The sequence below is a fragment of the Maniola hyperantus genome, chromosome 26 (assembly GCF_902806685.2).
Source record: "Maniola hyperantus chromosome 26, iAphHyp1.2, whole genome shotgun sequence".
Classification (NCBI taxonomy): domain Eukaryota; kingdom Metazoa; phylum Arthropoda; class Insecta; order Lepidoptera; family Nymphalidae; genus Maniola; species Maniola hyperantus.
This window is the reverse complement of record NC_048561.1, coordinates 5,578,574-5,595,522: the sequence shown is the minus strand read 5'-3', so window position 1 is coordinate 5,595,522 and position 16,949 is coordinate 5,578,574. Positions and strand designations below refer to the sequence as shown.

The 16,949-nt window shown below is 39.5% G+C and overlaps 1 protein-coding gene and 1 long non-coding RNA gene across 2 annotated transcripts; one reads left to right on the top strand and one right to left on the bottom strand.

Moving 5' to 3' along the window:
* Positions 1-3,740: 3,740 nt before the first annotated feature.
* Positions 3,741-13,730, bottom strand: LOC117994303 (zinc finger protein 345-like). The gene is made up of 6 exons (XM_069507674.1): positions 11,205-13,730; positions 10,776-10,950; positions 10,436-10,528; positions 9,597-9,731; positions 9,170-9,398; positions 3,741-8,181 (listed from the first exon to the last, which is right to left on the bottom strand). The coding sequence occupies exons 1-6, from the start codon at positions 11,276-11,278 to the stop codon at positions 6,569-6,571; spliced, it is 2,319 nt and encodes a 772-aa protein (XP_069363775.1). The 5' UTR covers positions 11,279-13,730; the 3' UTR covers positions 3,741-6,568.
* Positions 13,731-13,742: 12 nt separating this feature from the next.
* Positions 13,743-15,082, top strand: LOC138404263 (uncharacterized). The gene is made up of 2 exons (XR_011238268.1): positions 13,743-14,689; positions 14,787-15,082. It is a non-coding gene; the product is annotated as an uncharacterized lncRNA (long non-coding RNA).
* The last annotated feature ends 1,867 nt before the right edge of the window (positions 15,083-16,949 follow it).

The window sequence follows — 16,949 nt, the reverse complement described above, 5'->3', positions numbered from 1 at the left end:
TGCCTAGTGTCCACATGTGGATCATAGAAAGTTAACCGCCACCAGGTTTCGCACCAGTTTAACCATTTTTGATGTCTGGTAGGTAGGTAGGACAAAAATTGCTTCCAACAAGCACCTGTTCTTTACTTCTCGTATAGACTACTCCTTTATTTGGGCACCCATCCTCAATTTTTTCAGCTTCCGTGTAAATGTCTGGTGGACACTGTAATGTCGTGACATCTATCAGAGTCCCTGATAGGTTCTATAGTTCATTTGAGCTCTGCTTTCAAATCTTGAAGCCCAAAGGTCTTTCACGTGCCACATTTAAGTACACCCCAGCTGCACTTGTTCAAGTAAGTCAGTACTTTTGGCAATTAGTTTGGAGAAGAAAACACCCATGCTAAATTGATGTCTCAATGACCTGTTGAAAGCATCTATAACTTGCTGATCAATCTTTGCAGTCGATAAAGACATCACACCATCTTTATTCCCTACTACAGTAATCTGTTGTGCTGCAACCAAATCGATCTCGGACGGCGCTTGAGGGAAAAGATGACACTCTGTGGGAGGTTTTCCTCGTGACAGCCTTGAGCCAATAATGTAATCTGTTATGTGCGGGAGTTCGATTGTTAGAATCAGTAAAACCCACGACTTTGTTCATTAAAATGAACGTTAGAACGAACGAGTGAGTGAACGAATGAGTGTTCGATTGAACTAAGACTTGCGATTTTTACAGAGTTCTTGTGCTGTCTTCAATTGCCACTATAACTGCATAAAGTTCCTTCTATTGCTGTGCTATCATTTTTGATGCACTCACCAAGTTTCTGGCATTAATTTCCCGTTTAATTGGGCACTAAAAGCCAATCAGAGGCATTATTCGCCAAGCAGTGGATGGCAGGTTTTAGGTGTACATATTGGCAGCCTGAGACATGTGGTTCCGCGCCGCCATGTCATTCCCTGTTCCACGATTGTGGATTCAGCAGTCTAAAACATATTATCGAAACGTTTGAGGCGTATTTGGATCTGATCAGAATGTAGTCTGCTTCTGGGAGTTACTAAACTGGCGAAGTCTGACTGTCCTAGCAACCGTTGCATTTCGTGAAGAGTGATTTCAGATATTTTCAGTAATAATTCTCACAAAGGTCTCGTTGATAGTTTTTTACTCTTTATTATGGGCAAGAACATTGAATTTTCTTATAGTCTGCCAACGAATACCCAGGTATTGTAGGTCTTGTGTGAGTGTTAGAATTGATCCCGATGTTGCTTAACTTCGGTGATCGGACGAGAACCGGTGTCTTCAACATGGTATGGACGTTGGCTTTTGGTAATTGATCCCCCTGCCCCGAAGTTCCAAGGACCTCACGCTTCCGCAGCGTGAAGGAATAACCTGGATTGGTCTTAGTTGACCAGAATTGCCAGCCCAGAAGTTCCAAGTGCCTCACGGCTTCCGCAGCCTGAAGACATAACTTGGATTGGTCTTGATTGACCAGAAGGAAGTCGTCTAGGTAGACTAGCACTCGACATTCCTTCGCATGCAAGGTTTCCGCAACCGAGCATGTTACAGGTGGGGCGCTGCCGCCAGACCCAAAAATTAGACAGGTTGTCCAACTTTTGTTGTAGAAAGCTACGAACCGGTATGACAAATCAGACGGGATAGTTTTGTTTCACAAATTTGTTTCGTTCTCGAGGGTCGAAAATCAGACGCATCGATCCAACGTTTTCCTTCCGCAGAAAAAGCTCGGAGATAAAACTGGGCATTTCCTTGTGAACCACAACCACTTCTACTAGTTTTGGTCCAGTAATTCTTGTGTCATTTAAGTCGTGACAGGTGACCAGGTTGCATGTTGCATTATTTGTTTTGTGGGCATTACCGGGGGTAGTTTCTTGTATTAGGGTATTCGAAATACCGTAATTGACATTTACAAAAACTGTTTGCACCAAAAGCTTGCCAACGATATTAGAATGTCATTACATAACCTGTAACATATTGTGTTGGATAGGTTTTTCGATTGTAGGCATTTATAGCTGTAATATTTATAAATATGGGCCACCAGGGGATTGCATAAACGCAGTGAGTGTTGCTTTATCCAAAAAGAACCTCGTCACTATTGTTAAAAGCCAATCCGGTATTTGACAACTAGTCAAATCAGTATCCTATAAAGCGTTAAAACACACGCTCAGCACGCGAGGCCCCATGAAACACTGGCATGTGACGTCACAATGATTTGACGTACTTTTCCAGCTTAATCAATAATTTAAAATGGTTATCACACCCAAAACTAACAAAGGGTGCGGACCTCACATATCAGATATGTGAGGTCCGAGAGGCTTCCAGTGGAAGACCCTCCATTCAGCCATCACTGAGAAACCATTCACTTTTGACATATGCAAATACCGTATCCAAAATTTCCTTAGAGTATTTAAAATAAACATCTCCATGAAAATTCTGTCTGATATTCATCTCCTGCGCCTTACATAATATATTATGCTATACATTCGCCTGTTACCCAAACAATTTGTAAAGTTTGTTCTGATAATTTTTAAGACAAAGATGATTTGCTGAATGTTATTTATTTATTTAACCATCTTTATTGCTAATCATTATATTCAAAAGAATAAAAATGCAGGAGATACTTAGACCAAAGGGCGACTTTATCATCTGAATGTTTCAGTCATTTATTAAAGGGGGTATCTGGATTCTTAACTGAGTTCTGTTTGGTATAATAAAGCATTGGTGGTAACGGCCATGATGTCCTCAGTGGGGCCAAATAAGTGTTAGCTATTGTTTAGTGAGTACAGTTCTCCGTTATTTTCAGTTTACGAAACCCCTTTAAATGAGCAATTTAACCAATGTCTTGTTATAACCAACATCTCGCCACGTGGGCGAGATAAAATGTTATCATTCGATTCACTGGCGTAAAATTTAAATTGCACTCAATTAACTTTGTACATAAAATAAATAGATTCAATAACCGATTATAGGTAACCATTGGGACTTTTCCTCGCCAAAATTTGTATTAAAGAAACCTAGATCCAGATTTAGATTTCGGTGTCGGTGTCGACACGTTCGTCAACCAAATCGCCATTTGTTTAATTTGGTTTCTCAATTAGCATCTCATTTGCATTAGATACACAATATGGTAAATGCATTATAAGATATGTAAGAAAACTCACCTGGTTGTATAACGCATCGATCCGAGGATCGATCGTTACCTGGTAATTTCTCGCCGTTTCTCTCGGGAGTCACTCTCAATCCTGCTCGTTGCTTGAATCGCTGCTGGATGTCGAGGTATCCCCTTTTTCAAGAGCCCTCTCAGGCACCAATAAGCGCGAAACACCAGATCGATTAGCTTACGTAGCCTATCGACATTGTTCGCGCACGTGGGGTCCAACCAAAATGTCCCCACGGTAATATTACGAAATAATAAGAAAATATATATCATGATCACCGTATTATCACATTTATTGCACTTATTGAAAATAATTTTTTTGCAAAGGAAGACGGATTAACGATATAATTTTAGATTCGACGCGCACGCGGCGAAAGTACACAACGCTATGACATCCAAGATGGCAGCGGCTCACTGCCTTGCTGGGTGAGACACTAGCGCCCCTATATCCGGTAAGGTAAACTACATTATTGCATAGGAATATACATGTTTATGGATGAAGCGCGCATATATGCGGTGAGTACATAATTGCTTCTTCATACATAAATGCTGTATGTTTTCCGGAGGCACATCAATAAAAGAAACTAGAAATCAAAGCGTGAAGCTTTTTATTTTAAGCATTTAATAGTGTAAGTAGTCATGCTTGGTACCAAAAATACAAATTCACCAGCAAAACCGCTACGAGCATGCGGACAAACACGCCAGGTGTGTGAAACCTAGGCATAGCGGCAGCAGTGCGGATCCAACGCACCAAGCTTGTTCAAAAATGTTGTGAACATCAGTGGTTGTTGTAAAAGATTAAAACAAACCCAACACATATTTTTTGAAATGAATTTGCATTGAGTCGTCGGCTGACATAGTTACCCGTGACGACTGTTTATATATTGTTGTAGGAAAATTATTTCTATTTTCGAGATGAATCTTTCATCCACCTGTGGCCCTACCGCGGTTGTTTGACAGCTACAATGTCACGATCGCAATCATCTCTGATTGGTTAATGCTCGCTCACTATTGGCCACAATGCATTGTTGCAACAAGAATCGCACAAATTCAGCCAATCAGAACAATTGAGATTGTAATAATGATTGATGCAGGTTTTAGATAATCGCCCCGCAGAATCTTTCATTTTTCGAGATGAAAAAAAGATTCTGGTTTTCTGGAAGTTTGCCGTACTAGTATGATTAGTTACTGTGAAAATTTTCCTCTCAAATATAAATACCTAGGTATCTAACCAGTTGCCAATGCTTCAAAAATTAACTAACTGAAAATATGTAGATACTTTGACTAGCTACCCTTGCGAAGCCGTGGCGGGTCGCTAGCTTTGGATAATTTCAAAATCGCGATAGGGTACATCGTGAGTAAACCTGCACGCCTGAGACTTCTCCAAAATGTTCTCAAAGGTGTGTCAAGTCTGCCAATCCACACACTGCACTGGTGGCTCATTGCCGAACCCTTCTCTTTCCGATAGGAGACCCGTGCTCAGTAGTGAGTCAGTGATGCGTTGATGATTATGATGAGAGGACTCTATAGCTGCTCAAATGAAACTGCAGTTGTAGGTAGGCACATAATTTAAATACAAAATATAAATTTTAAAAGACTACATTAATTTCTTATATGTTACAAATTGAATTTACATTATCTTTACATAAGAATCACTCTCACAGTAATTTGACATATAAATCGTTTTCGTACAACTCGCCCAAGCCGAGATAAACGCGAACAACATTTTTCAGCGCATTACATTTTATATTGCTCACAGCTTACACGCCTCTGCTTCTGACAGTGCGACTCCTCAGGCGGCTCACTAAACTACTATTTTACAGACATTGGGGCCGATTCTCTAGTACACAATCTCTAAACTAAACTAACTTAATAAGTCTTAATCTAGTGCTCTCCTTTTCCACAAGCAACATTATGAAAGGGATAGCAATAGATTTAGACATGTCATTTTAGTTTAGTTTAGAGATTGTGTACAACGGAATTAGCCACACTGGGGCTGATTCTCTTGTACACAAGCTCTAAACTAAATTAACAGCTGTGCGATTGCGGTAGAATGACAGCTACAATGTCACGATCGCAATCTCTTCAGATTGGTTGGCGCTCGCTCATTATTGGCTACAATGCATTGTCGCAACAAGAATCGCACAAATTCAGCCAATCAGAACAATTGAGATTGTAATAATGATTGATGCAGGTTTTACGTTATCGATCCTACTGGTCTAAATCTAGTACTATCCTTTTCCGCAAGCAACATTATGAAAGGGATAGTAATAGATTTAGACCTGTTAATTTGGTTTAGTTTAGAGATTGTGTACAATAGAATCGGCCCCGTTGTCTGTACATCAGCACAGGTGGCGCCAAACTTCTAGTTCGCTCTGAAGTTGTCACCAGTAAGTGTGGTATACCTGCACAGGTATTTAGCATTCTATTTGCTTTGTGCTCAACAACCGGCGACTATTCACTCCGTTGCAACTTTACAGTGCGACAAGGCTCTCTTGGCACTTCAATAACATTGACAGGGGGGCGCTGTTGGAGAACAAAGGCTTAGAATATTCAAACAAAAACAAAGGGGACACTTGACGGCAACGTTAGTTCCGATTTTCGCCACGCGCTAAGTTAGCCTTGTGGCACTGTAGCTGCCTGTCCATGAAGCCGGAGCAGCACGGCGCGCGACCGTCACTTAGTGTACACAAATAGGGAATTTTACCCTTTTTTTGAAAAAGTGTCTTAATTTGATCCTAGGGTAATAATAAACTACCAAATAAATTTCTCAAAAATCTTAATAGATCGATAAGTACAATAAAAATGCTTTAAATTTTGTATTTCTTTACCCGCTAAAACGCTAGCCGCCTTTTTGTTTAGACTCATGAGCTGCCATGCAATATATATAACAAAAAGAAAATTTTAAAATGATTTATAAAATAAATTAACATTTTATTTCGATTGCTTATTGCTAATACCATCTTGTTTATACATTTTTGGATTATTAGACTAGCTTATGCTCGCGACTTTGTCCGCGTGAACTACACAAATTTCAAACCCCTATTCCATCCCCTTAGGGGTTGAATTTTCAAAAATCCTTTCTTAGCGGATGCCTACGTCATAATAGCTATCTGCATGCCAAATTTCAGCTCGATCCGTCCAGTAGTTTAAGATAGATCCGTCAGTCAGTCACCTTTTACATATTTAGATTATTATGAGCCTACCGGACGGCGTTGCACCGCTGCCGCCATTTCGTTAAGTGAAACTAGTATACACAAAATGGCGGCGTAGGACCGGTTTGGCGGCGACGTCGTACCGTCGCGACACGGTACGACTCATATGCGACTTTTGTTTGTTTACACTAACTTACGGCGCAGCATCGCTTCAAGTACAGGAAGCTCGAAGTGAACTTTACTTACTAGCAAAAGTCTTAGTACTTAGGCAGTGTGAGTCCTCATGTGACTCACTAAACTACTGCTTACTGTACATTTATAATTGCACAACTTACACACAAAAGGCATTTCGCCAGTGTGAAGCCTCATGTGCTTCACTAAACTACTGTTTACTGTACATTTATAATTGCACAACTTACACACAAAAGGCATTTCGCCAGTGTGAGTCCTCATGTGACTCACTAAATGACCATTTTGTGAACATTTATATTTGCACAACTTACACACAAAAGGCATTTCGCCAGTGTGAGTCCTCATGTGACTCACTAAATGACCATTTTGTGAACATTTATATTTGCACAACTTACACACAAAAGGCTTTTCGCCAGTGTGAAGCCTCATGTGCGTCACTAAACTACTGTTTACTGTACATTTATAATTGCACAACTTACACACAAAAGGCTTTTCGCCAGTGTGAAGCCTCATGTGCTTCACTAAACTACTGTTTACTGTACATTTATAATTGCACAACTTACACACAAAAGGCATTTCGCCAGTGTGAGTCCTCATGTGACTCACTAAATGACCATTTTGTGAACATTTATATTTGCACAACTTACACACAAAAGGCATTTCGCCAGTGTGAGTCCTCATGTGACTCACTAAATGACCATTTTGTGAACATTTATATTTGCACAACTTACACACAAAAGGCTTTTCGCCAGTGTGAAGCCTCATGTGCGTCACTAAACTACTGTTTACTGTACATTTATAATTGCACAACTTACACACAAAAGGCTTTTCGCCAGTGTGAGTCCTCATGTGGCTCACTAAACGACTGTTTTCTGTACATTTATAATTGCACAACTTACACACAAAAGGCTTTTCGCCAGTGTGAGTCCTCATGTGCTTCACTAAACTACTGTTTACTGTACATTTATAATTGCACAACTTACACACATAAGGCTTTTCGCCAGTGTGAGTCCTCATGTGCCTCACTAAACTACTGTTTACTGTACATTTATAACTGCACAACTTACACACAAAAGGCTTTTCGCCAGTGTGAGTCCTCATGTGCTTCACTAAATTACTGTTTACTGTACATTTATAATTGCACAACTTACACACAAAAGGCTTTTCGCCAGTGTGAGTCCTCATGTGCTTCACTAAATCACCATTTTGTGAACATTTATAACTACACAACTTACACACAAAAGGCTTATCGCCAGTGTGAGTCCTTCTGGGGCTCCATGACGTACTATTTTGAGTGACTTTGCGCTCTCTTAACTTACATGAGAAAGTGTTTGCGGAAGTGTGCGCCCTAATGTGGGTAACTAAGGAACTTTTCCGTTGAAATATCTTTTGGCAAACGTCACAGATATACTGTATCTGGTCAGTATAGTTTCCTAACTGTGTACGGAGTATATCCTGGGAATTGGGTTTGTTTTTACAAACATCATTTCGCCTCGTTGTTTGCAAATTGATATTATCACTTGTTTTTGCCAACGATTCCTTCGACTTTAGTACGGAGTCCTGGGATTTCCTTGAATATTCAAAAATGTTTGTATTATTTTCGAAAGATAATATATCCAACTCGTCGTCTGTGTCAGTTGGATGCTCTTCGTTTCCGTGATTGGTCGCGAGTACCGAAGGAGCGACTGAAACAAAACAACAGCTCATACTTAACCTATACTTCTATACTAATAATACTAATGCGAAAGTGTGTCTGTATGTCTGTTTGTTTTTGTTTCGATTTTATGGCCCATTGGCTAGATACTTTGCATCCTGGAGACGGACATAGGCTACTGTTTATCCTACAAACTTCAGAGGTCCCGCGGGATTTATCACGATGGCGCAGGCATCATCTAGTTAGGAAATATTTTGTCGAAATTACGGATTATTTTGGACTAAAACATAAGGCCTTGCATTTATGACTAGATGTACTAGATGATGCTCGCAACTTCGTCTGTGCGGATTTAAGTTTCGATATAACTTTTCGATTTTCCAAGATAAAAAGTAACCTATGTCCTTCCCCGGGATGCAAGCTATCTCTGTACCAAATTTATCTAAATTGGTTTGACATGGTCCATGAAAAGCTAGCAGACAGACACATTTTCGCATTTATAATATTAAAGTATGGATGGATAAAGATAAGATCAGAATCCTTCCTTGGTACACTCATAGGGTACTTGAGGATGATGAGAAAAGTAAGCAGACAGATAAGCAGACAGACAGACACACTTTTGCATTTATAATATTATTTCGCAATTTAAAAAAAAATTAAATAAAACATTTTTATTTAATTAAACTTTTACAAGAATTTTTGAATCGTCATCGTTATATGTACATTATAGTATGGAAGCATGGATGGATGAAGATCCTGATGAAATGAATCAAAATCCTTTCTTAGTACACACCTAAGATACCTGAGGATGTCCTCCAAACTAATCTCCAGGTCCACCGGTTCAGGCAGTGCATTGTCAGTCAGTCAGTCACAGTGCTGTTTTACATGTGTTGATAGAATACCAAACATCTGCCACAGACAGACAGGTCCCATAAATGTTAAGTTTATCTTTTGGAGTGCACGAAACTAAGATATCTGTCCCAACATAGGAGCTAACACGCGTGTAAAGTTAGTTGTCTTACCCAAAGCTTGATCGCAGTCTCCCGACGACTCCGACTTGCAAACTACGTGACTGGAAGGATATAACTCTGTTTCGGCCGTGGCTGGCTCGTCGTCAAGTTCTGTCCGTACGTCCGCGTCGGAGTGTGCTATGTACACATCGCAGTAGTCGGGCTCCGACACCGCCGAGACAATGTCAGACTGTAGTTGGTATTTTACGCGGCTTATCAATTTGACATGTCGTATTGTTATCTGAAATGAGTTCATGCCTTTAAGCAAATTGAAGCACCTAAAGGTGGCGACTGACCTGAAATGTCATCATAGCGTAACATTCGCAACGAGCGCGTCCGTTACGGCGTCTGCTGAACATGTCACGCAGACAGAGTAACGTGTTACACTTTGCTCAAATGACACAGATGGCACCCTTACATTCTGTTACATATAACTCACCACTTCATGTCTGTCAAGTAGCTCCATCATCAGGGAGCGCGCTCTCAAGCTCTTGTCTCTGAATGTGCTAAAGTTCACCAGTCTCTGGGCACATTGCACACACAGCGTTTGTTTGAGCTTTCCTTGACCACACAACTGCAACAAACACAACTGATTCATATACAGTTCCATGTTAGAGCGGCCGTGCACTGGTCTACTGCTCCAGCAGTTGACTCCGCTCTTAAGGTCTGTACGCACCTAAGCTGCGCTGCGCGTCACTGCACGTCACGGCACAGAGCGTCAAAATATTATTTCTATCACTTTGTATGGCGCATATCGCACTCGAGCGGCGCTGCACAGCACTTCACCGCGCGTTGCCGCGCGTCGCGGCTGGGAGAATATTGTGAAGCGCAGCGAAGCGACGCGCGGTGCAGCGACGCTAGTGCGACATACCCAGCGGCGCGTCGCGTCGCTTCAGAATGCGTAAGGCGCTCGGATAAGATACATGCGCATCGAGTTAAGTATTTAATGTATAGGCGTGATAGACCTCAAAATAAATAACGTAGTTTTAATTTTTGCCACATGACGGGCACTTAAAAGTATATCCTCAAAATTCCCAACCCCTAGAATGTCCGCTTCCACCCTTTCCCTCTTCAATGTCGCTCATCTTGCGACGTTGTTGTTCGTACGCGATCGGGCATAGAAGTGACGCGAGCTGCCGCGTACTGCAGTTGTAGTGCGGTAGGTACCGTGAGCGGCCTGAAGTGACGCTTTCTGCAGTCGGACTGAAGCGACGCGCAGCGCAGCTCAGGTGTGTACAGATCTTTAGACTGCACACTGACTTATGAATGACAACTTACAGGATATCCAACTAAATGTTCATATGCTTCTTCCAACTTGTATTTACTCATCAGAACCAGCTTGCTGCCAGTGTCCAGGCATATCATGCAGACCTGTGCAAAGTGTTGTGAGTAGAAATATTTATATAATAGCGTAAGTGGTAGAGGTATTTGATGATTCAAAAGCACATACTTGTAAAAGTTTATTAACAAAAACTATTCTTATCATTTGCACCTTTCATAATAAACTTGAATTGTGCACCGTATGTACTAAGGTTAGCCTTTGAAAGGGGCTATTAAATACCAACAAGAGTATGCATCAGAGTTTAAAATGAAAGCTACAATGTTAAGTAGGAGTTACCAGCACTGGTGAGGGGACAGCACCAGTACAAATCAGCCTTGAGCCACTTTCAGATTCATATATGTCATCATTTACAAAATGCTGCGAGCAGACCACAGCAGGCTCTGGCAGCAGAGTGTCTTGTTTGCCGAGGGCTCTGAGCCAAGCAGCACGAAGATGCACTTCTCTGGGGAACCTGCAAATTACACGCTGTACTTTAACACGGAGCTTCCGTAACGTGTGACTCATAATAATTAAACAAAAGGCAAATAGCTCTGCCTGGAGGGGAGCTCTAGAGTTAGATACAGACTCGCGCAGTTGTGATCTGTACTCCGATCAGCCTGGGTTGGCGGGAGGCAGGGCAATAAGGTGGCTCAGGCCAGAGACCTCCCTGCTGATAACGCATGGCCATGGGTTATAGATTAACAAACTTTTCAATGAAACACTCACTTGTAAAATGTAATATCCTCGGATTCGGAGACGACCTCCGCAGTGGTTTTGCAGAAGGGCACACAGCACCGCATATTTTCTAAAATTATAGTAGGTATTTTTGTTTTAAGACAAATTACAAATCTCTAACTGTCAGCAGCAGTTTCCACCAAGGTCACACGTGCCCTAAATTCACCGACAACTCAATACTGGTAGCAAATTGCACAACATATTTTAATTATTAATCCGGCATCCCATCAACCAGCATCAATCAGAAAAAATATTGTGCAAAAAGTATAAAATAAAACAGAAATAAAATCACCGAATAAAATCACTAAACTAATCACTAGGTACCTACTACTTTGTTCCACCTTTTTTTTTTTTTTTTTTTTTTTGGCTTTACACAGATTAGCCAATGTCAGGTTTGTTATTTATTAAAGTTAGGGAAACTATGGATAAAATTGAAAAATCGGGATTTGGAATTTGAAAGGAAAAGGATAAGGTTTTCACTAATCTAATAATAATATACCCACATATATACTATAACTTGATATCATTTTTTTCTAGGAACAAAGCTAGAACTTTATAAATATTTGAAGAATTAGTATATAATAAACAAACTATAGATGTAGGAAATGGTATATGCAATGATTCGAGATGAGCAAGAAAGGCAGACCGATCATACAAAGTGCATGCAAAGAAAATATGATTCAAGTCCCCATACTCCCCACAGGAACAGTAAGGATCGGGAACAATTTTCATCTTGTACAAATGGGCTGGTGTACAAACATGACCCAAGCGTATTCTACACAGAACAGAGGTGACAGTTTTGGAGAAAACTAATCGACTGAACCATGGTTTTCTCGGAATGGACGTCTGAATTTTTCTATAATGTTTACCTACTGAACTATCGTTATTCCATACCCCATCCCAGGTTTCATACAAATATACTTTGGATAAATTTATCAGGTCAGAACAATAATTGGTGTATGGGACAGTATCTCCAATGCGTATAGCCTCATTTGCCAATTGATCAGCTCTTTCATTTCCGAGAATGCCCACATGGCTTGGTACCCAAGCTAGGACAACATCGCAATTTCTCTGTGAACATTTATATAAAAGATCTCTAATCCCAAAAACAATTGGAGACTGTTTATGGGATTTGAATGGAAATCTTTTAATAGCTTCTAAAACACTGCGGGAATCAGAAAATATTATGGTTTTCGGTATCTTTAAAATTAAAACATATTCTAAAGCTTTAAGTAAACCATAACATTCACCGGTGTAAACGGAAGTTTCAGGTGGAAGTTTAATTTGTTGTATACCTTTATATTGTGAATGATATACCCCAACCCCAACACAACTCCTATCCTCATGCTTAGAAGCATCTGTGAACACATAGTGCCTGTCGGGCCATTTATTATTGACGATGTTAGTAAATTCCTGTTTTGAATTAAGGTTATCTTTTAATTTTAATCCTATATCGAATTTAATTTGCGGGACAGCAATAAGGCTTTTGTAGTTATGCTGGTATAGAGGAAGAGTAATACTTCGATGGGTGGGAGCTCCCAAACTTTCATATTTTCTAAGACTTTTTACAAGACATGGAGAGTCTTTATGGGTCCAGTAATTGCAGGTATCAACCTGATATGCAAGTTGTCGTACTTTTGAAAATAACGGATGGGAACTTAGCTGTAATGTACGAAAAAAGTATTTATCACAGAGGAATTGTCTTCTCATATATAAGGGCGGATCACAACATTCTACCTGAAGACAATTTGTCGGAGCCGATTTCATCGCACCTGTAACTAACCTCAAAGCCTTCGACTGGATCATATCCAGCTTTTTAGCTGCAGTTGTATTACCAGGGTGTAATAAGAATGTTCCATAGTCTAAAACACTTCTTATTAAAGCATTATATAACAATCTCATTGTAAAAGGGTGTGCACCCCACCATACTCCTGTAAGGCACCTTAGAATATTCAAATTTCGCTCACATCTTAATGAAACATATTCAAAATGAGGAACTCCAGTAAGTTTAGAATCTAATATTACGCCTAAAAATTTTGCCTTATCTTTAACTGCTAGCGGAATACCATTGTAATTAATATGAAGAGATGGGAGATTTCGCTTTCGAGAAAATACTACAACAGAACTTTTAGATGGTGACAAATCTAGCCCATTATTATATAACCAACACTTTAAAGCATTTAACGCTAAAGTTAACAATTCACTAATATTATCCAAAGATGGCCCAGCAACATATAAAAGCAAATCATCTGCATATTGAAGCACATTTGCATATCTGTTAATAGAAATGTCCAAATCGTAAGTATAAATGTTATATAATATAGGGCTCAAAACAGAGCCTTGTGGCAAACCCTTCCACACAGTTCTATATATAATTTCATTTTCAGACGAATCTAACGAATACTTTATATATCTTTCGTACAACATATTTACAATAAAATTAATTAATAAATTAGGAATATTCAGGGCTAGCAATTTATTTTTTAAAATCGAGATATTTACATTATCATAGGCGGCATTTATGTCTAGGAAGGCAGCAACCAAAGACTCATTTTTAGAGAAACTTAGTCTTATGTCTGTGGTAAGAACGCTCAAGCTGTCAAGGGTACATTTACCTTTCCTAAAACCAAACTGGTTTCTTGATAATAATGTATTATGTTCTAAAAACCATTCCAGCCTGATTTTAATGAGGTGTTCAGCAGTTTTAGCTAATACCGACGATAATGCTATTGGCCTATACGATGTTGGATCTGAACTCGATTTATTCGGCTTCTGTAATAAGATCAAAGTTTGGGACCTCCAGGATTCGGGGACGATAGCCACCATCATAACGTTGTTGATCAAAGAAAGGTAGTACCTGAGGATATTGTCGTCAAGATTCGATAAGAAGGAATAAGGAATCCCGTCTTCCCCTGGTGCAGAATCCTTAGTCGATGACAGTACGCCTTTCAATTCGTTAAGTGTAAATGGCGAATTCAAATCTACATTATTATAATTATCATTAGATACTATTAGGGGCGTTAAGGCCATGGGACATTCAGGTACATAAGGAGGACCCAAACGATCCATGATTTGCTCTGCTAGAGCTGGGGATATTTTATTCTGTTGTGAATCTTTAAATGCAGATCTAAACCTTCTTATATTTTGCCAAACAATTGAAGGTGAAACATTAGGATTCAAGGATTTACAAAACCTGTGCCATCCTTCATATTTCTTTACCCTAAGTAGCTCCTTAGTGGTATTGGCAATTTTTAAGTAATTATCAAAATTTTCATCCGTCATATTTTGACAAAATTGTTTTTCTGCTTCTTTCCTTTCTTTAACAGCATTAGTGCACTCTACATCCCACCACGGTAGAGATGGAATAAATTCCATGCACTCACCCCTTTTTACTGGAAAAGTTTCATCTGCAGCTTCAATTAAAGCTGCAGATAAAGCTTGTGAGGATTCTAATATATTCAAATGACTAATTTCAGGTAAATTATTGATTTTCTTTTCAACGGCTGCACTATACAAACTCCATTTTGCATCTGTCAGTTTATGTTTTAAACGTGGCTGTCTTACATGTTTTAGAGGTTTTTCAAAAGGGAAAGTAATAATTAGAGGGTAGTGATCACTACCACCAGTAGATTCAGCGGTTGACCAGGTGAGAGATGAAGCTAGATCAGGAGTGCAAATGGACAAATCTGGAGCACTAGGTGTCCGTGCCAACCGTGTTGGAGACCCAGTATTAAGAATGCACAAGTTATGGGAGCTTATTAAATCTAACAACTTTTCTCCATAGAAGGTTGATGTGGAACATCCCCATAATTCGTGATGAGAGTTAAAATCCCCTAAACATAAAAATGGTTTCGGTAAAAAATTAAAAATTTCATTTATTTCATTAAATATTTCATTATTAGGACGAGAGAAATATATAGATACATAACATATACTATTTACAATAACTGCAATAACAGATAAGTTATCGCTATGTACAGGTAGAGTGATAGGTGTAAATGTCAGAGTATTTTTGATGAGTATGGCCACTCCACCATACCCATCAGGTCTGTCTTCTCTGAGACAAACATACCCCGGCATTTTGAACAAAAATTCCCTTCTCAACCATGTCTCTTGGAGACAGATAAGAAAGGGATCATGTTTATTAATAAGATATATTAAGTCATGTTTTCTACTGTTGAGGCTCAGGCAATTCCACTGAATCACTCTGGCTCTGTGATCCATTATTATTAGAGATTTGATATAAGGCTTCAATTACTGTGGCAACGTGGGACGGTGTAACTATATTTGATTGTGATAATAATTGAATTAATATTTTAATAATGTCTGCCATGTTCATGTTATTTTCAGAACTATAATTATTAAAATTAAACTTTTGTTTAGGTAAAACAGGATCTCTTATTATTTCTGAGTGGGCAGAGCGGTCATAGCCTTTGCTATGCTTTGAGGGTGATCTTGGCTTTATAAAGACTGTTTTTTTATACGAATTCGGCATTGAATTTGAAGTAGATGGAAGTTTAGATTTTTGGGGACCATGTATATCCTGTGGTGAATAGGATGGCACAGGCGTTGAAACTAAAGCTTCGGCATATGACATGTTTGAAACTGGTGGATGTATTTTAATTGCTTCCATATACGAAATACAACTTTTGCTCATGGTTTCTTTTATTGCTCTCTGTCTGTTATGCTCTAAGCATTTTTTATTTATGGCTTGATGGGAACCTTTGCATAGGCAACACCGGTAATACTCTTCCTCTACCTGACAAGTGTCGCCAGAATGCCCTTGGCTACATTTATAACACTTTGGCACTGACCGGCACTGATTTTTGACATGTCCGAAACGGCAACACTGGTAGCATTGCACAGTGGGGTAAATGTATAACTCTACAGGTAAAGCAGTGTAGCACATATATACCCGGGTAGGCAGTATTTGCCCATCGAAAGTAACTATTACCGTCCCCGTGTTAATGAATTGGTTTACATCATTCACTACAATTTTTCTTTTCATCCTCCTGATTTTAATGATTGGTCCGCAGCCAAGTGGAACACTCATGTTAAGTAAGACTTCCTCTTCGGACCAATCATTAGGGACACCTTTTACCACACCCATTCGAGTAACATTAAATGTGGGTATAAACGCCCTGTATTTTGCGGGTTCAAGTATTGGGTTTGTTAAAAAATTGTTCGCATCCAAGTAGGTAGAAAATGCCATACTGATGCGATTTCTACCCACACGTTTTACACTTCCGTTTACAACACCACTAAACTTGTTGTTTTTTAAAAATCTACCAAAAGTTATTGGGTGTAGAGTTGTTGAGCTATCACTTTTTCAATTTCTTTTTGGACATGTATTACGTATGGGGCATTGTCGGATTGTTGATAATAAGCACGACCAATTGGCACACGCTTTGGCAGTGAAGATTGATTACTATTATCGGTGGGATTTGAGGATTCAGTTTGTGGATTTGGGTAAGGGGCATTCTGAACTTTATTATTGTCAGGTTCACACTTGCATTCACAACTGTACCTTTCTTTTCCATCTCGACCTTTTGTTTTCCTTTTTCTTTTGTTACAGGTCATACAAATGCGTGAAAATATTTTTCTTTTCAACGGTTGGTCGGCATTGGACCAACGGACACGTCAGTGTCCATTGACGACTCGACCGCCGCAATTAATACGTACGGATCGGGAGGCCGAGTCTCCATAAGTTTGAAATGTAAACTATACTAAATTTAA